The 24,582-nt window shown below is 42.3% G+C and overlaps 2 protein-coding genes across 3 annotated transcripts; both read left to right on the plus strand.

The window, feature by feature from the left end:
- Positions 1-831: 831 nt before the first annotated feature.
- LOC308105073 (DNA excision repair protein ERCC-6-like) lies at positions 832-7,120 on the plus strand (the record flags this gene model as incomplete). Its single annotated transcript, XM_080455706.1, has 7 exons — positions 832-1,168; positions 1,442-2,247; positions 2,575-2,689; positions 3,047-3,235; positions 4,221-4,564; positions 4,712-4,901; positions 5,561-7,120. The coding sequence occupies exons 1-7, from the start codon at positions 887-889 to the stop codon at positions 7,118-7,120; spliced, it is 3,486 nt and encodes a 1,161-aa protein (XP_080311832.1). The 5' UTR covers positions 832-886.
- Positions 7,121-9,790: 2,670 nt separating this feature from the next.
- LOC308104558 (sodium channel protein type 4 subunit alpha A-like) lies at positions 9,791-24,496 on the plus strand. Of its 2 annotated transcripts, none has more exons than XM_080455002.1 (3): positions 9,791-9,912; positions 23,345-23,666; positions 24,256-24,496. In XM_080455002.1, the coding sequence occupies exons 2-3, from the start codon at positions 23,394-23,396 to the stop codon at positions 24,493-24,495; spliced, it is 513 nt and encodes a 170-aa protein (XP_080311128.1). In that variant the 5' UTR covers positions 9,791-9,912; positions 23,345-23,393; the 3' UTR covers position 24,496. The 2 variants fall into 2 exon arrangements, with proteins under 2 accessions (XP_080311128.1, XP_080311129.1); XM_080455003.1 differs by lacking the exon at positions 9,791-9,912 and adding an exon at positions 10,772-10,852.
- Positions 24,497-24,582: the final 86 nt, after the last annotated feature.

Consider the following 24,582-nt stretch of genomic DNA (forward strand, 5'->3'; position numbering starts at 1 on the left):
TCTAGACCACTGCTGCTTACCAATATTTTGTAAAAAGTCAAATTAATTTGAAAACCCCTATTTGAGATCTTAGAAATAAAAAAAGTAGATTTTTGAAAAATAGTGTATATACAAGCTCACGTGTTGCGATGCATTCTGAGCTTGTATATGATATTTTAGAATATATATTTGGAAATGTTTGCCTATAACATGACTGTAGTGTAAAGGAAACCGGGTCTCCAGGGAATGTGGTGCAAGGTCTGGATGTGTGTCCCGGTTAGAGGTCACGGAAGGAACCAGACTTTCCCAGTTGAGGGGAGTTATTACAGCTGTGGTCTGAAGTAGTATCTAAATCTTTAAACCTGGCATCCCTTTTTTGTGGGCATGTCACTATATTGTCAATATAGAGCACAGAATTTCCCCAGAATTTGTTTCCCCATTCTGAATTCCTATAGACGTGTTTAATCGCGTCATATAAGAATTTTGGTCCAAAAATAAACAAACTGGCCAGCTCATTTGTTTGTTTTTGGGTACACAGTTCTTATGTGCCGCAATATTAAACGTCTATCGGGGAAACAAAACCGTGACCCAGGTAGGATACGTAAATTGTCTTTTTGTTTTTACCCCCAATAAATAAAAAAACTGCAGATCTACAAGCTCACAGCATGTTGTGAAGCGACACGTTTTGAGCTTGTAGATCGTAGGGGTTTAACATGTCTGAAAAGCACGTGTGTGTGTGTGTGTGTGTGTGCACACGTGTGGTGGGTCTCAGCTTTGGTCAGATGAAAGAAAACAATTGGGAACCACTGATTCATACTACATGCTGGTGAATAGATGATACATGAATAATATGCTTTGCTTTTCCAGGCATACGAAGGACGGGAAAGCCGCTGCCAGAGCTGGAGATATGGCCAAAGCCCTGGAGGAGTTCAAGAAGGCCCACAACATCCTTCCCAGTGACAAGCTCATGGGGAGAATAAAAAGACTAGAGGACGTCCTGGCAGAACAAGCAGACGTTAGTGAAGATGATGATTTTGTGACAATCAATGGCCTTGCACTATTCAAAGACCTCCATGACAAACTTTACGACTATCAGAGGGAGGGAATAGCTTTCCTCTACGGTCTGTACCGGGATGGACTTAAAGGCGGCATCCTGGCAGATGACATGGGTCTTGGAAAGACCATCCAGGTACGGCTGCAACTATGATTATTTTCATGATTGAATAATCAAAAATAAAATAATCGACAGATTAATCAATTCATCTATACAATTAATTTATAATATTGCTGATATGTCAACACAAGTTATCTGAACCGCTTTAATATGTTTTCCTGGCATATGCATTCCATGCATAGGCCTACCAGAAATGTTGACATGATGCATCACTGAACTGATTATTAAATTACTGAAATTATTCAATTACTGAAATAAAAAATGTCATCTTTTCACCCCTACATCCAGATCATCGCATTCTTATCTGGCATGTACGATGCCGGGCATGTCGAACATACCCTCCTCGTTATGCCCACTTCCCTTATCACCAACTGGACAAAGGAGTTCGCCAAGTGGACCCCTGGAATGAGGGTGAAGGAGTTCCATGGTTCCAGCAAACCGGAGCGAAGCAGGAATTTGGAGAAGGTCCAGAGACGTGGCGGCGTGGTTATCACCACGTTCAATATGCTGATAAACAACTGGGAGCAGCTAGCATCTTACAACGGCCGTCAGTTCAAGTGGGACTATGTAATCCTGGATGAGGCACATAAGATAAAGTCATCATCGACTAAAACCGCCAAAAGTGCCCATGCTGTACCTGCGAAAAACCGCATTCTTCTCACAGGAACCCCTGTCCAGAACAACCTGCGAGAGTTGTGGGCATTGTTTGATTTTGCCCTCCAGGGTGCTCTCCTTGGAACGGCAAAAACCTTCAAATCAGAGTATGATAACCCCATCACCAGGGCCAGGGAGAAGGATGCCACTCCAGGAGAGAAAGCCCTGGGAGCTAAGATGTCTGAGAACCTCATGACGACCATCCAGCCCTATTTTCTAAGGAGGACGAAAGCGGAGGTCCAGAAAAAACAGGCAGCTAAAGAAGAGGCAGCTAAAGAAGAAATGACTGGAGAAGAACACACAGACTCGGGCGCAGTCATGCCAAAATTGACAAGAAAGAATGACCTGGTTGTGTGGACGTACCTGAGCAAGGTACAGGAAGACATCTACAGACAGTTCTTGTCCCTTGACCACATCAAAGAGCTGCTCACAACAACCAGGTAGGCCTGTCAACACTGAGATATTGATGCTACTTTTACGGTGTCCGTTTTATGTTTATTTTTGGGTTATTCATCATGTGACACTATGGAGGATAAAAAGAAGCAAGTGTTTTAAATGTAGTTTTTCACATTATTTTGGTCCAGCTGGAAACCAGTTTGCCACTTGTTGAACCATCACACGTTGTGAGATTGCAGACTGGCTATTTTCACGAAAGAGCTTTTGTGTAGAGGAGCAGACCCTGGGGGACATTGGGCAACGTGTGTGTGTGTGTGTGTGTGTGTATATAGGGTTTACTAAGTGGTTAATCTCTACAACCCTACTAACAGGTCACCTCTGGCTGAACTGACTGTCCTGAAGAAGGTGTGTGACCATCCAAGATTGCTCTCTGCCAAAGCTGTGGCTGAGCTGGGCCTGCAGGAATGCTTATCTGAGGACCAGCAGGTATGCCGGTCATAATTATTTAATCTCCTGGCAATCATGTTTGCATAATAATTAAGACCTGTTTCTATTAATCAGTATTAACCACTTTCAACCTATTTTGGGCATTTCGACTAAAATTTTGGGTTTTTTATAGTAAATTATCTATTTATTTTGATTATTCTATCGTCATTGTCAGTCTTTTTTTGTGTTAATTTTATTATGGGCTTTGATGTATATTGAAGTTATTTGTCATACTGTATCTGCCCTGTGCAATCTTTTCTACAAAGCAAATAGAATTGTTACGTTTAAGTGCTAAAAACACACTTAAATAAAAATTCATGGTCAACTAAAATGTCATGATGTCGATGGCCCTACCAGCAGGAAGTTGCAGGAAGCGACATTGAGGGCATCTCGGATGAAACGCTCATCTCAGAGTCTGGGAAGATGACGTTCCTCCTCCAGCTCCTCCAGAGGCTCAGGGAGGAAGGTCACCGCACCCTCATCTTCGCTCGTTTCCGGAAGGTGTTGGACATTCTCCAGCGAGTCCTCACTAACGGGGGCTTCAAGGTATGGCCTTGACTTTTTTGATAGTTGCTGGGCTATATGGACGAAATCAAATATGACTATATTTGACCAAATTAACACATTGATTGCCAAGATCAAGTATACTTGTTCTTTCAAATCCATCACTTGATTGCCAAGATCAAGTATTCTTGTTAAAAAAAAATCAAATCAAATTTTTTATTTTAAATTTGACCCAAAGACCAAGGAGATATGATTTTTCGAAGATCTAGACTCCTATCCACTTCCTTGTTAACTTAAAACTTAAAAATTCTGTATCTCGGCTCCTGAGTACTTTTTTTTCAATGTAAAAATCTGAAATAATTCTGGCAGTCATAACTCCATCAGTATTGTGACGATAATATTGTGTTGTAGCGATAATGTATTTTTTTTTTGTTAAATTAAGATTTACAAGTTGATGGCTTGTAGAATTTTTGACTGTTTAATATAAGGCCCAAGTGATTTAAAACCAGGAAAAGGGAAAACTTGCATAGTATGCCATATTAAGATATCCAAAATCCCATATCTTACCACGATATTGATAAATAATATAGTTATAGATGCATGTTGTTTAGATAAGTACTAGGTATGTTGTTCATTTGTTTAATGTCTACTGGCTATTCTAGTTTTCTTGGTACTCTAATTCAGTGGTTCTCAAACATTTTCATGTCCAGGACCCACAAACTGATGTATTTGGCCATGGGTACCCATTTGGAAAGATTGTGTGCCATGGAGAGCTTTGGGGTTTTTTTTATGTTAGATTTATTATGCAACAAATTAAAAAATAAAATCGTCAAAAATAGCAGCGCTACAAGCTCACAATACGTTGCAATGTGACACGCGAGCTCGTAGATCCAGCTTGTAGAGTGATTAAGCTCTGAATAGTAATTTTTATAACTTTAAATTCTAATGGTGAAATTTAAACTCATTGGGGGACCCACTGAGAACCACTGCTCAGGTCTAATTACTCAACCACTTCCTCTATTGTAAGGTTCTGAGGCTTGATGGCACGATCCTCAAGATGGCTGAGAGGGAGCGGCTCATCCAGAAGTTCCAGAAAGACCGACGCTACTCCGTTTTCCTGCTGACCACCGCAGTGGGCGGTGTCGGCATCACCCTGACCTCTGCCAACCGCGTGGTCATTTATGACCCCAGCTGGAACCCTGCCACTGACAACCAGGCCGTGGACCGCGCGTACCGCATTGGGCAAACGCAAAATGTGGTCATATACCGGCTCATCACCTGTGGCACAGTAGAGGAGAAGATCTACAGGCGTCAGGTCTTCAAAGACTCCCTGATTAGACAAACAACGGGTGAAAAGAAGGACCCATTCAGGTATGCTGTGGGATTATATGTTTATATAAAATTTTATTATAGTGCCAATCACAAGTTCTCATTTTAATATATTTGGCTTCACAGGCACTTCATTTGAATAACACAGTAAGATAATGCATTTCAATGTACCGGTATTTATCTTCACAGGTACTTCAGCAAGCAGGAGCTGAAGGAGCTCTTCACCCTGGAGTCGACGCGCTCCTCCAATACTCAGCTTCAGCTGCAGACCCTCCACTCCAGCCACCGCATAACAGACCCCGAGCTGAATGAACACATAGCGCACCTGCACGCTATGGATATGTTTGGCATCACGGACCACGACCTAATGTTCTCGCAGGTAGTTATTCCTGTACAGATTGCTTTAACTCGTCTGTTTAATGCGGTGGACGTGGTTCTCAAACTTTTTCAATTCAAGGACTCCCAAATTGATATATATTTGACCGTGGACCATCTGAAAATGTTTTGTGCCAGGGACCTCCAGAAGCAAAGATTTGAGTGAAAATGTTCGCTTAAAAAATATATTTGCACAAATGTTCAAGATTTTTCAAAAATGGCAGATCTACAAGCTAATTTTGTGCCACGCTATGAGCTTGTATGTAGATCTGCAAAAAATTTTTTAACGGCCAAAGTATAAAATATGGTTAAAATGATTATGACGCGCTATATTAACTAACTTAGCTGGGACCCCCAAGGGCCACTTTGAGAACCAATGGATTAATGTACAAGGTATCTGTATAATGGTTATTCCTTATTGCACCGTTTTTAGTTATATTCTCATGTTGCTATTGCTGTCATCCTTGACAAGCCCCCATCTGTTACCCTAGCCCCCCCCATCTGTTACCCTAGCTTTATTATGTTGATGTAGCACAGTATTTTGCATACACACTTGCTTTATTGTGTTCGTCTCACAGTATTTTGCAGACATCCACACTTGCGCGTCACTGCTTGAACCTGTATAGGTACTGACAATGAACCTTATTTATCTTTATTCTTGAGGTGGTCAACTGCGATGAGGACCCCGAAGATGAAGAGTCCCAGCGCTACATCGAGACAAGGGTCCAGAAGGCACAGGAACAGATGAGGGTCGAGTCTGAGCTGCATGCCCAGCTGGCGGAGAGCATGGGTGCAAGCACAGAGCCAGCGTGGTTGAGACAAATGGGTCAGACTGGAGCTGCAAGGTCCAATGAGAAACGAGGGAGGGCAAAGCCACACTCTCCTGTTGTGGTAGTGGACCTCGACCAGTCTGGATCTGTAGAAGAACAACAAGATGGGAGTGTACAGATGATCGACGACAGCGTTGAAGAGAATCAGGCTGTTGGTGACTGTTTGTCTTCTTCCACTGATCCGACAGATGTGGCATTCCAGTCTGGTCCTGCTGAGGAGCACCATGACGGCAGTCAAAATCCAAGCGTGCAGATGGTCAACCTCACTTTGGATGATGGTGTTGCTGAGAAGAACCAGGCTGAAGAGAAACATGACTCACCCAGAGATGCGTCCTTGTGTGGGGTCAAGGCACAGGATGCGTCCTTTAGTGAGGTCATGGACACTTCAATAACAAAGGATGCCAGCCTTGGCGGTGTTTCAGCAAGAGATGTGTCGTTGAATGGGGTTCCGTGTGGCTTAGAGGGAAGAGATGCCTCCATTACTGAGGTCATGGAGTCACCAAGACCGAAGGACATCGGCCCTGGCATCTCTCTGAAGAATAAAAGACTGTCTGTCCTGCAGTTGTCTGCTGCTTTGAGTATGAATGAAGACCGTGAACTGTCCTCATACAATGAGTCCCCCCAACATGGTGACTTCGTCCTTGAGCTGGAGGACAGCTGCGACGACATGTTCGCTGGCGAAGACCTGGACGAAGAGAAGATTGAAGCCCAGGGGAGGAAGTTGCTCTCCCGTCTTCAGTTGGAGGGCAGTTTCGATGTGGAGAAGTCACTAAATGTGGGAAGAGAGAATATGAGTGTCGCTGGCTCCTGTGTCTCTGAGACATCTGCAGACTTCATCACGATGAAGAAGAGTAAGAAGGCAGCTGTCATTTATGACAGCGACGAGGAGGAAGCTGACCACATGCACCAGCCCCCTATTGGCCCATTGGACGAAACGTTTGCTCCGGAACTGGGAGCTTACAGTTCCACTCCACTCAGAGCCACTCCACTCAGAGCCGCCCCACTCACCTCAACGTCCAGGATGAGCTCTGGAGGGAACGCCTCTGTGGCCTCAAGGCGCTCTCTGATTAAATCATTGATGGAAGACCTGGCTGATGAAGAGGGCAGCACGACAGAGGGCGAGGAAGAGAGTGTAGGAGCAGAAAATGTTGAAGAGTCTGAGGAAGATGAAAGTGAGGGCTCTGAGGAAGATGAAAGTGAAGGCTCTAATGAGGACCATGAAGGCACTGAGGGGTTCGATGCCACTACAGAAAATGTTGAAGAGTCTGAGGAAGATGAAAGTGAGGGCTCTGAGGAAGATGAAAGTGAAGGCTCTAATGAGGACCATGAAGGCACTGAGGGGTTCGATGCCACTAAGGCAGAATCGGCTTCCGACGATGACATGGACCAATGACACAACCAGCCATATTCTTTGTCAATAACGACACTTTATCTTTCATAAACCAGCAGAAATGGCTGATCTACAAGATATGAGGTTTCTGCCAGACAATATATTTTCTAATAAGTTAAAGTGAAAGTGTTTAAGTATGTTGCACATTTTTTATGAATGCAATGTTTTAATACAATAAAATACATTTGCATTAAGTCCTTTTCTCTCTTGTTTGTGAAGCGAAAACAAAAGTGGTGTTTTGTCATTATATTTGTAGGTCTTGTGACATTGTGAACATACATTTAAGAATTTAACCACTTTACATAACCCAACAGTGTGAGTGTAGGCATCTAGTAAATGTGTCAGTGGGGGCACAAAATGTGCATGAGTGTCTCAAAAATACTTTCCCATCAATTGCTGTGACTCTTAAATGCAAAACTGCCAGTGGTGGAAAAAGTACTCAAACGTTTTACCTGAGCAAAAGTATTGGAATCAAAATGTACTAAAACGTTTGAAAATAGTAGATCTACAAGTTGTGAGCTTGTCGATCAACTTTTTTTTTCAAATAGGCTAGGTATAAAATGGGGCAAAAGTGTTTCATAATGTAGTAGTTTATATCTGCAAGTGACTAGTTTTCAAATTGTAGTGGAGTAAAAGTACAATATTTGCCTCTGAGATGTGAAGTATAGACGATATGAAATACTCCAGTAAAGTAAAAGTACCTCAAAATTATAGTACAGTACTTGAGTAAATGTACACCTCTGGAAAAAGGCGACATCTGGTGGTCACAAAATTGGATAGTTATCAATCGGTGTACCGCCTGGATTGGACTTCTGCGCATCAGTCGTCACATCACAACACGATAGGAGGAAGACGGCCAGTAACTGCAACGAAGACACAAGGTTGAGAGGGAGAGAGGGGTGGCTTCTGTTAAATAAGATAAAAGTATTTTAAAATCTGGTCTCTTGAAAGGTTGACAAGTCCATCACCAGTAGGCTATGCTATTGCTGCATAGACGAAGTTGGTTGAAAACTAAGCTCTGGTCCATAGCGTTGAAAACCAGGAACCAGGTTTAAGTTTCTGCTGAGTTGTGAATGGATTAGCAGCGCCTTCTGTAGTTTTATGTCTGATCCCGTTTAGAACCAGACATTTTGCAGACATGAGGAGGGAGGGGGTGGACGTGGGAAAATTGACACGCAGAGGTCTCCAGTTCCAAGAAACAGATGACAACCAGTTAAACATTTGTAATCGCAGATATCGTTTTCCTTGTATAATCTACCTTGAAGCCAGATATAGCCTTATGCGTGGACAGGATTCCTCACTCAATCGAATTGTAGGCAGCCCACGATATTCACTGATGCTGTCTGTCTGTCCTCCCCTTTTCCCTTAGCCCTGGTCCAGAGAGCGTTAGTGCAGTGGTTCTCAAACCTTTTCATGTCAAGGACCCCCAAGTTGACACTTATCAGCCCGCGGACCCCCATTTGAAAAGATAAGCCAGGGACCCCCATAAGAAGTTTTTACGGCTCTAGCAGCGATTCTCAACCACTTTAATTTCAAGGACCCCCAGTTTGACATGCATTAGGGCCACGGACCCCCATTTAATGGCATTTCTATCACTTGGACCGCAATTTATATTGTAAAATCTGTCGATTTAACTCTGAGTGTACAAATGGAACCAAATGGACCCGTTCCATTTGTACACTCTCAGAGTTACAGACCCATAAGGGTCCATTTGGTGCCTAATCTATCATTTAGCTGGGGACCCCCTGGAACTCCCTCAAGGACCCCTGGGGGTCCCCGGACCCCACTTTGAGAACCAATGCTCTCTAACGCCCTGAGGGTCGCTCTGGCAGACTCATAGACCGAAAATTCCACTGCCGTGCGAGGTCTCCAACTTAAGTAAAAAAATAAACAAAATACATTTGCTACTCACCAAAACAAAGGCAGTTTTGTGTTGTTGAAAGTCTATTCTCCAGGGTGGGAAGTCTCTCAAGACACCACCTTCTTTGTATAATACACTTGGGCAGAAACTACTAAAATATGTCCGCCAGATGGAAATTATTGTATTTATTCCACTGCGCCCTCTACAGATCTGGTCATGATAAATTACCATTGACCAGATCTGTAGAGGGTGCAGTGGAGTAAATAAAATAATTTCCATCTGGCGGACATTACATTTTCTGCCCACAAAGTGTATCATACAGAGAAGGTGGGGTCCTTAGAGACTTCCCACCCTGGAGAATAGACTTTTAACAACACAAAACTGCCTTCGTTTCGGTGAGTAGCGAAATTGTTTTGTTTATTTTTTACTAAAGACGGAGACCTCACACGGCAGTGGAACTTTTGGTCTATGAGAAGGCAGGGCGTTAGAGAGAACTCACTAATAACACTCTGGACCAGGGCTTAGTAGCAAGACGCGCTCTACGCGGAGAGCGCACCAGAAATGTTGCGCTAGTTTCATCTACAGGTGTAGCGAATCGATCATTCAAAGAATATAGTTGATGAAGAAGACTATTGATCCGAACGAAATGGCTATTACTCAATGTAGGGGTTGACTGATTAGAAACTCCGACATGGACCAACGCGCGGTGAACAAGCTTCTCTCGAAGTGTCATGAAGTTCCGTTGATCCTACCTGAAGCAACTCTCAGGTTTCATTCAGCAGGACGCCACCGCGTCAGCAACAGCTGTCCTGGAGCAAGCCTTGGCTGACAGAGGGAGAGAATTAAGTCCTCATTGAAAAGGCTGGACGGGAAGACTTGGATTCTTTTTTCTTAGGTTTCTTTGAATTCCTTGGAATTTATTTTACAGTGCAAGGTAAGTGTTCACCTGCTTTTCTGTGTTGAGTTGTGTGGATTGGAGTCTGAGGTTGAGTTCTGTATGCATTGCTGCCCAAATGTCTCATCAGGTGGAAAGTAGTTTGACTAAATTTAAGTTATTTATTTAAGTTATACCTGGCCAAGATACTTTTGTTCTTGTATTCTCTGTTCACAAGCTGCTATGACTATACATATATATTTTTAAGATCAACATCTATATTCTAAATATTATAGAAAATGGATTTAGTGGTATGATTTAGTGGAATATGGTTGAGCTTATACTCATTGTTTTGTTTGCACAAGGGTGCATGTAGTGAAATTGTCTATTAAAATTAGGTAGTTTGGCAGATTTGGCACAAATGAAAACAACAATGCTTAATAACTAGAAAACAATATTGCCAAATAATATTTCACTAGGTTTATGTTCTATACAGTAACGGACGGTGTAATTGAGCGTGGTCAAATTTGGGATTTATGCCTGCCTGCGTGTTTTGTGCATGCACTTGCACAGGTCATGTTTGTGGCCTATGAACGGGTTGCCACACAGGTGCCTCCCAGAACCAACTGTGATGGGAGAAGTGCAGCATGTGGGCATCTGAACAGCCTGCTCAGGCACAATATAATTTATATGCAGTATATATGTATTAAGTGCCAATGTGCTAGGCAGTTTGGACACTCCCAACCCTCTCTATTCCCACTATGTCCCCTCCCTATGGGGGCAAGTGTTTATTTTTAGCCCATGTCTTCCTGGCAGATGGGCAAGATAATGTGATGCTGTGGATGCTCATACGCCACCATTGCTCCACTGCTAATCCATGTTGCCCAAATCAGAGGTGTAGGACTCCGGGAGACAGCCAGGCTTCCTGGACACAAGATGTGGAGATTGGGTGTTGCCACCTTTTCCTATTAAAACTTGTCAGCAGTATGCCACTCACTTTGTAAATGGATGTGCTCCTTCCAATGGAGCTGTTATAACAGGGCCTGTACTGAAGTCAAGAAGTACAGATTTTCGGCTTTGCACGCTGTGAGTTTTGTATGTTTTCTTGGTTTTCCATTGCAGATTGTTCAAGGGGAATATGGGCATATTGCTTCCTACACAGATTATGTACTAGATGACAAAAAACACCACATTATACGTATGTGTTACTTGCAATTATTGTGTGCGTGTGCGTGTGCGTGTGCGTGTGCGTGTGCGTGTGCGTGTGCGTGCGTGTGTGTGTGTGTGTGTGTGGGTGTGGGTGTGGGTGTGTGTGTGTGTGTGTGTGTGTGTGCGCGTGTGTGTGCGCGTGTTTGCGTGCGTGTGTGGCATCACATGCTCTTGGACGCCGGAGGTGTTGGTTTTGGGTTTCTTTCACCAAGGGAAGCCATGTGACTGCTTGGCAGGGTCCATGTCATTTCTGTAGTAGTCAAGAGGTGAAATAAGGTTAAAAGATAACACATTCTTTATATTCTCTTCCTCAAACCCAACTGTCACGCCGGTAGAGTTTTCTGATTCATCATCACCACAAATCTTTCCAAGCTTGATCGTGTTTGACCCCATGAGAAGATCATATACCACATGAATCATATCATCATGTTAGCGGAGTGGGGAACCGTCTCTGATAACCTAGTTTGTCTCTGGTTGAATTTTACTCCTGTGACGATCTTCGCTGGCTATCATAGCATCTGTTTAGCTGGTTTGAGTTTCATAAGCAGGCCTGCAGGCCCTTTCCTTAGTTGTTGTAGCTGACACCATCAGACTGGAAACCACATGCTTTTCAAGGGACTGTAATGAATATGACAATAGCTCAGTCTAGTTTCACAGATGCTGGATGGATGTATAATTGCTGTGTTTTTTTATCAACACCATGAAAAGTTACATTTAAGATATACAAAATGATTATATTTTTCAACAATGTACCCTATAGGAAGATACTTTACCTACATCAACTCTCCGTCATTCTCTGTTACTAGTACTTGTTGCTTCTGTTGTTTCAGGCTGTGGATAACATGGACTGAAATGACAGGAGACCGGCTGATTTTAGTAAATGAATACATATGCCATGGAGGTACATTGTTGTGCTGGCATTATTTCATTTTGTTATTTAGAGTAGACAACCCCCCCATTTTCCGCCAAATTCCACACATTCTGTGTAGTCTTGTCACTGCTGCTGCACATAGCTCACCTCACCTGCCAGTAAGCACTGCAGGCCCCACAGGGAGCGCCTCCACCCTACTCCTCACCATTCAACACCCCCCACACCAGCCCCGTAGGAGGAGTTGCTGGTGCAGTGACAAAGATTGACCTCCCTGCCCGGCTTCCTTCCTGCGGACATAGCCAAATTGTGCTCGTATGGACCCACGGCCAAGCCGGAGGCACTATGGAATTTGAACCCTCATAGGCTCCACAGTGATGGACAGGAACTTGTGCCAACCAAGCGTCCTCGCTGAGTTGCATAATTAAGGAACTTTAGAGGTCTTTTTCAAAAACAGTCAGTCTACAAGCTCACAATATGTCGCGATGCCACACGCTGTGAGCTTGTAGAACAACTTTATTCTCGCTATTACTAAAGATCTTTGAAATTCTCAGATTTTTTGGGGAAACCTTCGCCTATAATGATGACATGTCCAAAATAGGGATGTTAGGTTGAAAGTGGTTAATATCATACTAACTTTTTATTTTTATTTTTTACAAGATATTCTTCCAGTTAAGAAGAAACATTTCAAATAAAGTTCAAGTCCAATTAAGTCAAGCCTCAAGTCAGTAATCAGTCAATACAACTGACTTGAGGTAGACTTCAGCCCAAGTTATGCAGGTTTTGATTTAATGCTATGGAATGTTATCTTAGCACTCTAAAGACAATAACTCTTCTGCTGGGAACACCGAGTATTATTACCTGCTCTTTTGCTCTGCAAAGGAATACCATTTAGATATCCCAATATAAAAAGCAGGACAATAATAGATTATTGGGAGTGTTTCTTTTTTTAGGGAGCCTAGACAGACACATTCAAAACCATGTATGTAGTCCTTCGTAATGACTCATTAAACACATTCACAATCACAGCCACAAACCCTTCTAAAGGCATGTGTTGGACGACAAAAAGGTACAGAGATAAAAGGCACAAAGGTTTGGTGACAATTAAAGGTAGGATAAGTGATATTTTTGGGTTAAAGCTCTATATTCTGATATTAATCATTCCTATAAAGTTTTGTTTGGATGTAGAGGTTTGTTCAGTAACAGGGATTTCCCAGTCTCTCCAACTCTTTAATAAACAGAAAATACATTTGCAGGTGGGTTGCCAATTTCAAAATCAGGAGAGAGTACCCTTTTATCATCTTCAATTTAGAGTTCGGCTCATTTCTTTGTGTCATCACTTCCAATTTCACTTGCTTATCCTGTATCCTGTATGAGTTCTCTCCCCTGATTGGATCAAATTGGTATCCTGACCTGAACATTTCATTTCTGTTTACTAAAGAGCTGGAGAGACGGCGGGGAGATTCGTTTTATTGGACAGACACTACAGCAATACTATCATAATGTACAGCTATTTAACACTTATTTTAACAAATACATTTCACTTACCCTACTTTTAATAGTAGCCTACTGTATATCCAAGGAAATATACTTGGAAGTACTATTACATTTCACTTAAGGGAGCTACTTATTGTAAGTCGCTTTGGATAAAAGCGTCTGCTAAATGACTGTAATGTAATGTATTGTGCAGACCTTCTTTGTGCCTTCATGGTAATGACTCATTACCATGTTTAATTAAACAGCCACTTTAGAATATCGTTGAAATGTAATTCTATGAGAGCCTCTTTGACCAATTTTAACTCACTGAGTTAAATTAGGATTTTGCCGTGCATTAAAGAAAAGCAGGCGGCTTACTTTAAGTCCTCACAGCTTGTTGGTATGCATTGAGAGAAGCATGTCACACACGACAGCACCATCCTCTCAGCATTCAAACAATGCATCCTGGAATACCGTGCTCTGGCACCTTCCTTAAAGGGATATTTCACTTTCAAACATGTTTGGGGTAATTTTAACGTCTACTCAGGCTTTTCTAAGGACACTAGGCAGCTTTTAAGTTGCTTGGTTCAGTATTTAGACATTTGATATTCATTTTATCAGACACGCCCCCTCCCTATACAAACCCATTGTAACTTCAAACTCCATTTTAACCATGATAGATTCATTGAAAACACCCGTCCTTGGTTCTGGTGATTCCCCCTAATATGTGAGGGGGCCATGTTTTTTTAATTGCTTTTTGAATTCATTAATTTTTTGAATTTTCCCTAAGTACAGTAGTTGAAAAAACACTGCCCCCTCATATAAGGACAATATCAGTCACCAGAACCAAGGACGGGTGTTTTCGATGAATCTTTTCAGATTTGAAGTTACAATGGGTTTGTATAGGAAGGGGGCGTGTCTGATAAAATTAATATAAAATATCTAAATACTGAATCAAGCAACTTAAAAACCGTCTGGGGTGCTCACAAAAGCCTGAGTAGTAGTTAAAATGATCCCAAACATGTTTATATCCCTTTAACGTAAGCTCGCTTTCGTTTAAGCTATCACCATAAAAGTAAAAACAAACAAACATAAAGGCATCACCATGATCCTTGACCCCATGAACAAGTGTCTAAATTTGTGACACCCGCTCGCGACTAAAGTATAACTCAGGCATTCTGTTGTACATTGATGGTGTGTTCCTAGAACTGCTCATAAACCTCACCATAATGCGAGAGTTACTAATAATGTAAGTTGTGACAGGTGTAAAAGATGTCTGTGGGCCCCGTAGGGTTTCAAACACAAGGTTAACTGGTGGGTGACAGGGTGTTGAAGAGAGTAGAGAGAGAGAGCAAGGCAGCGGCAGCATGAGATTTGACCCCGTGAGAAAATGGACGAAGGGGTGCACAGCGAATGTCAAACGACGTGTGGATAAAAGCCCTTGTTTACTCTGTAGATATTTAGTTTACAACTCAACTACATTCCAGGCATGGCATAGTGTATACTTTTCTTTTAATGCTATATTTTAACCTTTTATGCCTATTTCTGTTTTTATTGCTGTATTATGACTGTGAGTTATTGTGACTACTGTGTTTTTATTGTTTGTTCATTTTTTGTGAAGCACTTTGGTCAACACTGTTGTTTTAAATGTGCTCTATAAATAAATTGGATTGGATTGGATTGGATTGGATATACAAATAGGTTTATTATGTGTGGCATTTCCATATTGTAATTTCCATACTTATAAAATAAAATCCAGATAATTAATCCAGTTAATGAAATTACAGAAATTATAAATTGGTTAAATACTGGTAATGCGACACTGACTGCAAAGACACGAGCCATCTAAGCTGTCATTTAAATCACTCTCAGTATAATCACAATTGGGAACAATGAGGAAACGATGAGGAAAATGTTATGCTAATGATTCTAAATGGACCAGGAAAAGTTTGTGGGACAATATTTGATGCTTCTATCTTATCATGTTTGCATTTACAATGGAGTGCCATCAGCTCCTGGTTCCTCTCAAATGTCACTGCACTACATTTTGCAATTTGACTACTTAACACCCCAAGACACTGGGAATGAGTGACATGCAGTGGGCTGAATCAAAGTTTTCACTACAATGTAGTATTCAGGGGTACAGCATCTCATGTGAGCTCATGTTGTTTTTGTGCCAAAAAAACTAAACAAAAACAAAGTAACTTCAGACAGGGACGTGCAGAGGGATTTGGAGAGGCAGGGGCTGGAATTTCAAAAGGGCACCTATTGCCGGCCGGCCCGAGGCTCGGCCTGGCCCGAACAATTACCATACTTTTAGGCCCGAAAACCTAAAAGTAGGAAAAGTTGTCATTCTGTACCTAATGTCCTCAAAGTCACGCATCCAACAAGATTTGAACTGAGACGATTGGACCTTCTGTTCCAGAGATAATGGCCAAACGTCTTGAAAACGGACACTTTCGCCGATTTTCGATGGCCGATTTTCGATTGAGTTTTGGCCATTGTCGCCCGTTTTTTCTTTAATAACTCGGGCTAGGAAGGTCGGACGGCGACAAACTAGATACCTGAGTAAAGTTCACTTTAAGTTGCATCCAACACATCCACTGCCATTTCCGTCGGCCTTACCGTTAGGCCGCTAGGGGCAGTTGAAATGTCTTTTTTGGGGTAATTGATAAAAAAAAAAAAAGTTCTAGTCTGGAGAGGGCACTTTTTTACCGACGGGTAAAAGGGCAGGGGCTCAAGCCCCCTTTCATGTCTATGTGTGCACGTGCCTGACTTCAGATGATTTCCGGATAGAAATATAGCTTCCACATTCCAACACCAGCTAGTGTAACATATGCATGGGTGTCTATATTACAGCATGTACTGTATGTGTCCTCAAACGGAATGTCACGTCAAACGTATACATGCATACACGTGAAAGTGCCTTCTTTGGAGGTACGCTCTATAGAGGCCCCTCAACATGCAATTCCAATGTGGGGTTGATTTGATGTTCAATTATCTGGTAAACAGTAAACAAACCTGTAAATGGATGTAAACCGTATAAACAGTATAGCAAATGAACCCTGTTTGACAGTAATTGTCACATGACTCACGAGATCACTTAATTTGTGCTTATTTCTTTTTTATAAAACATCATGTTTCTCCAACAAACAGTAGCATTTGTGGCCCCCCTATAGGTCTAAGTTAAATTGCATTTGGCTCTGCACTCTGTAAACAAGACCAGGGGACCTGGTTCTGCCAGACCCAGAATAAGTACTTTATAAGATCAGAGCACTACGTCACGGCTAAGCTCACATGAGGTGTCTAAGCCTGTGTCTATGCCCATGTATGGACGAAAGGGGGACAGACTTTTATGGCTGAGAGTAAAGGGAAAAGGGGGCATGCCCATGTATGGAGAAAACGGGTACAAAGCCTCATGTAGGCCGACCCCTTGGGTCTGGCAAATAGGCCCCTCCTGCAAACTTTGGATGGTCAATCATAGCCAATCACATCATGGCTCCAGAGATAATGCGTACCGGCGATTTGTGTGAGGTTTCTGAGAATTTGTGTAGTAATGTAGTAGGAAAAAGTGTGTTTTGAAGAAAAGACGGAACATTTATTTAGGCAAAAATGGGCATGGCCTGTATTGGATTTTTGCAATGATCCAAGGAATCCAGATGAAAATGTTATAGGCCAAAACGTAAAGCGGCCTGGTGTAGCGCCACCACAAGGCTGATTTGAAAAATGTGGGGTTGAGTGTGTTCCTTAACCCTACTGGGATTGTTTATGCATAGTTTGATGGCGGTCCCAACAGATTGTGACATTAGCTGCGTACGATCAAGCATGCTGATCGTTACCTTTTGTCAATTATGTTTGTAAAGGGCCCGACTGGGAACACAAATTAGGGCGGTAATGAAGATGACAGCAGTCCCCATGTATCTCCAAAAGAAAAGAAAAGTGCGCTCCATCACGTGCAGTTCTCCGCCAGGCCTAGTTGCCTACCTAGGGAAATAGAGTATGTATGACAGTGCAACTTATCACACATGACTCACGAGACCATTTGTGCTTAATGTGGTGAAAAGAAATTTGTTGCATTTTTGGCGCTGCAATTTGTGATGCAAATTTGTTGATTAGATATTGGTCAAATACACACGGAAAGGGCATATTTTACCCCACCCCCAAAAGAAACTAAATAAAAAAAGACATAAAATGTAATATCAAAAATCTGTGTGATACGATTTCATCACGCGACTCCATAGATCATGTGTAGCCATTTTAGTTTAGTTTAGAGCTTTCGACAAATATTCAGGGACTAAGTTCCTTGTCATACTGGCAGCGTGCACAAGACATTTGAAACTGATCGGTCTGGTAGTTGCAAGATTAGACAGACAGACAGACAGACAGACAGACAGACAGACAGACAGACAGACAGACAGACACAGACAGACAGACACAGACACAGACACAGACACAGACACACACACACACACACACACACACACACACACACACACACACACACACACAGGCGGAGATAATGAAATCCTGTGTTCATTTATTTCTTCAGATGGTACAGAAACGGTTAGTGTCTACTTGCTTGTGGGCAATGAATGTGAAATTGAGATAGGGCTCTATATTTACCTGAAATTAATAGTTAATGTTGTAGTTAAACATATTCCGTCATGAGCGTGATGAGCCCAGTATGTCTATTTTGACCGAAATTGAATATCACTTCATTTCTAAGTTTAGGGTTTTACCATTGGGTCTAAAGAGAACTGTACACTCTCAAACATACAAATGTTAAAATGGCCCCAAAACACATTATTAACTAAACTGAAACAAGGCACTATCATCTCAAGCCCTCTCCAGCTTATTAAAAGATACCTTTCTCCCATTTCCAAGATTGACGAGCTCCGAAACAGGGGCCCTGCTTTTTAAGGGATGGGTTTTTGGTGTTCTCACAATTAATGACGTGACAATGTAATCAGGAAAGGTTTCCTGTGTGCCATGATGAAACAAATCCATCATCGTGAAGTGTATTTTAAGCCTGGTGAGCCCACCGAGGCCCCTTGACTCCCAGAACGGGGGCCATGAAATGGGACGATGAGGGGAGATGCGGGATCGAGAACGAACAGCACAGACTCCCTGGATGTTTGGGTCACAATTACGCCGCACCAAACACAATAAGACAGAAGCTTATTTTCACGGGAAACTGGGACTTTTGGGCCAGACATTGGTCTTGCTTAAGGAGACATTAGAGACTCCTTAACCCATTAAGACCCGAAGCCGATTCTACAAATGTCTTCTAAATCCCAACAGTATTCTGAAAAAAACGTATGTTTCTATATCAGTGGTGCTCAAACGTTTTCATGTCAAGGACCCCCAAAATTGTATTTGACCGCCGACCCATCTCAAAATATTTAGTTCCAGGGACCCCCAGAAGCAAAGATTTTAGTTAATGTTTGCTTTAAAATAATATCTATATTCAAAGATTTGCAGACATTTTCAAGATTTTTCAAAAATAGCAGATCTACAAGCTCATAGCGCGGCACTCGGTGCCGCGCTATGAGCTTGTAGATCTGCTATTTTTGAATAGCCAAAGTGTAAAATGTATGCTTTTTAGCTCAAATGAAAAAGTGACACAGATGTGCGCGCATGTGTGTGCAAGTGTATGTATGTGCGTGATTTTGTTTTGGGGGTTTCTATCGCTGGTCTGAGTGATGGTGGAAAATGATGATGTCTGAAAGTGGTTTAGAGGTATTGGTGTTGTTTTTAGGACATGGGAGGCAGGGTGTATTTAGGGTGCTAGGAGGCGGAAACTCTTCAGATTAGGGAGCCTGGTAAAATAGAAGGTGGCAGAACGGTGAGAGTTAGCCGCAGTAAGTGTGCGTTTGGCATGCCGGCCTGTTTATCGGAGGGATGTGAAGCAGAAAGCGAGGGCTCAGCCAAGATGGAATGAGCAGAGTCATCGGCCCCCTCTGTAACCCGAGGCCTCGCCTTGATTGCCCGTGGCAGCTGGGAAGCTATCGTATCTACTGTGCGAGTGTGTGCGTGTCCTCATATGTGTGTGGATGTGTAATTATCTGTATAAGTTGGGTTGTGTGTGTGTGCGTGTGCGTAGCTCTGTACTGATGCATGTTTAATCTGTGGCTATCACGTGCATCGGTCTGTGCATTTTGCCCTGCCAAGTTCCCCCTGCTCGACCACATCTGTGGGAACACAGGCAGCCTTCCCACTACATAATCCTTCCAATTAAGACATCAGTACCGCTGTCTGTCATATCTGTGACGACATAGTCTCGACAGCAGGTGGCATCTGTGTTCAGTTAACTCTTTAGAGTTAGACTATTGTTATCTCTTAGTCCTAGTCTTCTCATCAAATAATATTGACTGAAGATTAATCAAATCGATGGATTTTTAAAATAAGTTAAACATACTGTGAAGTCGAGAAGAACCAGGGTAAAAATCTGTGACCAGCTGGTATCAGAATGGGAATAGAGAAAATGTTGATGCGTAGGAACAAAGATTTGCAAACACACAAACCCAAATGGCAAAAAATGCCAATAACAAAGGCTGATAATTATTACATTTAAATATCTTTTATAACATAAATAGCAACACTCTTTTAAAGTTCACTGTTGAAATGAGTGATCAAATAAATAAAATAACAAAATAATAGAGATACTATCTGATTGAAGTTTTGTCAATTATTTTTAATAAAAGCATATGCCATTGAAAACTGGACAGTGCGCTGCTCAGTTTGCAAAAAATTATTTGCAAATAGTTCTCTGTCAATGAATAAAGTGCCATTAATGACAGGGAAGAAGTGATATGTGAGAAGTGAGATGATATAGTTTTAGATATCAATGACAGGGTGATATTGCAGACAAAGACAAACTCTTCTGATCATGACATCGAAACCCCTAACCTTAGCTGCTCCGGGGGGAAACCGAGTAGCCTTGTCTGGTTGCTAAACACATAGAGGCTGCTTGGAAGGAAGCAGTGCCACTTGGCCTGGGCATGTAGCGTCTGCAAAGCTAATATGTAATCTGATGTACACAAGTAATGTTAGGGTCCCTTTGGTTCTGTGGGAAAGTACCCTGTTTGGAGCTCCAGCACTGGTCCCAAGTGTGGCTTGTCACTTTGTCATTACCTTGACACTTTTATGTGGGTCACCTTCATTCTGCTCCCAGGGTAGGGGGTGAGGCATATAGGGGTGGAGCTTGCAGGGTTGGGGGACCTGGACGTAGATCAAAGCAGCTAAGCCTACGATGGTTAATGACACTCAAACATGCCCACAGACATAAACACAGACATGGCACAAATGCTATATCTCAAATACTCTCGTGTTACCACGTGGTTTAGTGCTTCCAGTGCAATTCCAATACATACCTGTATTAATCACCTCATGCCGGGGTTTATGGCCTGCTCGTATCCATTGAGAAGATGTTTGCATGCCACTGGCTTGTAATGTTTTTGTAACGCCTGTGTAGGTGCCTGTACATGATGTGGCTGCCACTTAGTCCATTAAGACCGGAAACGCATCTGTGTCATTTTAAGATTACTTTGGCTATTCAAAAATAGCAGATATACGATTTATTTTTACATTGTGGACAATTTGTGCAAATCTTTGAATATAGTATATATATATATGTTTTGAAACAAACATTTTGAACTCAGATCTGTGCTTCTGAGGGGTCCCTGGAATAACATATTTTGAGATGGGGGTCCGCGGCCAAATACATATCATTTTGGAGGTCCTTGACATGGAAAAGTTGGAGCACCACTGATATAGCAACACACTGTTAGGATTTAGAAAACATTTTTAGATATGCAATTGGCCGCGGACCCCATCTCAAAATGTTTTGTTCCAGGGACCCCCAGAAGCAAAGATTTGAGTTACAAATGTTCGCTTTAAAAATATATATATTTTCAAAGATTTGCACACATTTTCAAGATAAAAATAGCAGATCTACAAGCTCATAGTGCGGCACTCGGTGCCGCGCTATGAACTTGCATATCTGTTTGAATTGCCAAAGAAACCATGCAAGGCACCAACCTGCTCATTGGGAGCAGTTAAGGGTCAGTGTCTTGCTCAAGGACACTTCAACACTAACTCAGCGGGAGCCGGGGATCGAACCGAGAACCTTCTGGAAAAGAGACTCCACAGAAGGATACAGAAATAATACTGTCGCTGCAGCAGCCATTGAACTATTAAACAAAGATGGCAAGATGATGCACTTTGATTACGCATGGCACTAAAAGAAGAGCTTGTGGCGTACAATATTTTGTGATGAAACAGGAGCTGTGTGTCTCTCAGCCAATTACAGGGATGGGGGGGGGCGGGCGGGGGGTGTTGAACTAACTGCATGAAGTTTCAATTTCTAGACGCCGGCTATGATGTACATCTTTTACCCGACTATGAGCACTCATCCTGGGCAACGCGAGTACCATGACCCGCTTGGAGGTCGCGTTCAACCACCAGTAAAAAAAATTAAATACAGTGCTGAGTCAAGTTTCTGTTACTGCATTGCCTATTTCTTGCCTCAAATGTCTTCTGTTATTTTTGTGTACTGTTTAGCTCTGAAATGAGATTGTTTATAATGCTTACGACCACGTCTGTTTACATTCAAACCACTCTCTAGTGTCAAGCATTAGATCGCATTGGAGCACATTATTCATTAACCTTATATCTGGAAGAAAAGGACACTTGTGATAATGTTATTCACTGTTAGACATACTGTATATCATTTTATTCTAAATATCCACAGGTTGACAATCTAGAGCTAATGTTCTGGACACTTTATTTTCTATAGTGTAGATATCCATAGACATTCTACCCAGAAACCGCACTACATGTTTGTTTACATACATTCTGATCTGAGGTATTGGTTAAAGGAGAATTCCGGACATTTTAAGTGTTGTCTTTGATGTGTCGTTACTCACCTAAAAAAAAAGTTTTTTCCAGAGATTCCCCTGTCGTCATTTTTTCAACCCCCTCCGTTGTCATAATGGGAGCGCGTGGCTTAGGGAAATTCGTCTATTATAACCGATGCAAAGTAATTTTTTTCTCTACTACTACTCATTGTAGAGTCTCATGATAGTCAAACATGCGCTGAAAGTTCCTGAGAGGCTAGCGCTACTGCCGAACGATTTAACACTGGTTGCTTGTTTCTCTACCTGGCAACACCAAGTTGCCAGGTTCTGGAGAGAAACAAGCAACCAGTGTTAAATCGTTCGGCAGTAGCGCTAGCCTCTCAGGAACTTTCAGCGGCATATGTTAAGTATCACTGACACTTCATGACTGAAAGAACAATATCGCGGATATAGTTTTCTCAGGCTGGTGACTGGCATGTCCCTTTAGTGCGGGTGAGACGCTCTGTCACTCAGGAGAGACTTGGAGTAGAGCCACTGCTCCTTGACGCTGAAAGGAGCCAGTTAACATGGTTCAGATGCTTCCTGGGTGTCTCCCTAGGGAGGTAAACACTTGATATTTAAGGTCTAATATTTCTATAATTGCTACAAAACCTGTGTCTAAGGATACTTCCTTTAACAGGTCCGTTCATGAAAGTCCTTGCAGTCTTGTTTCCAATGAGGGCCTGTGACCAATTAGGGGTTAAGAGTCTTGCTCAGGGACAAATTTCATTTTATCGACACATTTGCTGGCCTGGCCTGGAATCGTACCTGGGGCATCCAGGGCCTCTGGCTCCCTAGGCGGGCTCACTAACCACTCAGCTATGGCCGCCCCCTTGATGCCAGTCATTATGGGCATAAAGTTGGACAGTACATTTTACTTTACATTACTTCAGACCCTTTTCCAAATTAAAAATGTTTGGGCATAGAAAAATAAAAAAGGCCAATTTAACATTGAGGTTCCCATGTTGTTTAAGTGCCCACTCTTCCTGTATCCGTTCAGCGTACTCCTATCTCACCTCACTCTCTGTCTCTCTCTCTCCAGTGCCCTCTAGAGAGACCCCGGTGTGGTGCTATCCCTTCGCAATGCGAAGATGGCGTACCTGCTCGCTAGCCCAGGCACCGCTTTCCGCCGCTTCACCCCGGAATCACTGGCGGAGATCGAAAGGCTCGCGGAGATCGAAAGGAAAAGGGCAGCAGAAGTAGATAAGGACAAGGTCAAGGTCAAGGTCAATGAGGAGGAGCCGGAAGCCCCACACAAGGATCTGGAGGCGGGCAAAGGTCTGCCCATGATCTTTGGAGACCCTCCTTCGGAGCTGCTCAACACACCCCTGGAGGACCTAGACCCCTTCTATAAAGCACAGAAAGTCAGTCCCCAGCTGGACACCAACACCTTCTAGTTTACATCTACATTATTTGTTCATATTTGGCTGAGGCTTAATTGTACAGTTCGGCTTCCATTGCTTCACCAACATTACAAACGATACTATAGTAAGGACACGTAGCTCTTGGACAATATATATATTCCTATGACCCTAAATGATCACGACTTAAGCGACTTTGAGTACTTAGAAAAGTGCTGTATAAATCTGAGGTTTTATTATTATCACAAATTAATTTGGTAGAGGTACATAGCACAAGAATAAATACATAGTCTAAAGGTAAAGTTGCCACCCGTTTCCTGGATTGTTCTAGATTTTAGTTGTCTGTTCTGCATCGTCCAAGCATTTTTGGACAATGCATGCATTATTTGCCAAAAATAGGTGTACTTCCACGTAACATTTCACCCGGTAAAATAAGTTCGGGATACATTTAAATTGATTCCACTTTCAACCTCGTGTCTCTATTCTGGGCATGTCATTATGCGACACATTATGAGCTTATACTGTAGATCTGATATCTGAATTACGTGAGTGCAAGCACATACTGTACTGTATGTCTCTTTGTGTTTTTCAGACATTCATTGTGATCACGAAAGGAAACACAATCTACAGGTTCAACGCTGAATCGGCTTGCTACTGCCTGACTCCGTTTAATTTAGTTAGAAGAGGATCCATTAAAATTCTCATACATTCATATCCTTTTTTATTCTGTTGGTGTTCTCATGCAAAGCAAAGGGTATGGTGGGGGATTGATCAGAAATACTGTGTTCCCAGTGTTCCAAGTTCACACTTAACAAGAGCTAGCTCAAAGTGAAGTTCCCACAAATTCAAATTAGCATTTCTGATCTTTTTAGCATGTTGAATGCAATCTTTTTAATCACTCTGATTCTGTTATGTTTTT

The sequence above is a fragment of the Gymnoscopelus braueri genome, assembly GCF_963280865.1.
Source record: "Gymnoscopelus braueri genome assembly, chromosome: 17".
Lineage (NCBI taxonomy): Eukaryota > Metazoa > Chordata > Actinopteri > Myctophiformes > Myctophidae > Gymnoscopelus > Gymnoscopelus braueri.

Coding starts and splice junctions, on each gene's coding strand:
- LOC308104558 (XM_080455002.1), top strand. CDS start 23,394: ATGGCGTACCTGCTCGCTAGCCCAGGCACCGCTTTCCGCCGCTTCACC. Junction 23,667..24,255: donor CCTTCTATAAAGCACAGAAA/GTCAGTCCCCAG, acceptor TGTGTTTTTCAG/ACATTCATTGTGATCACGAA.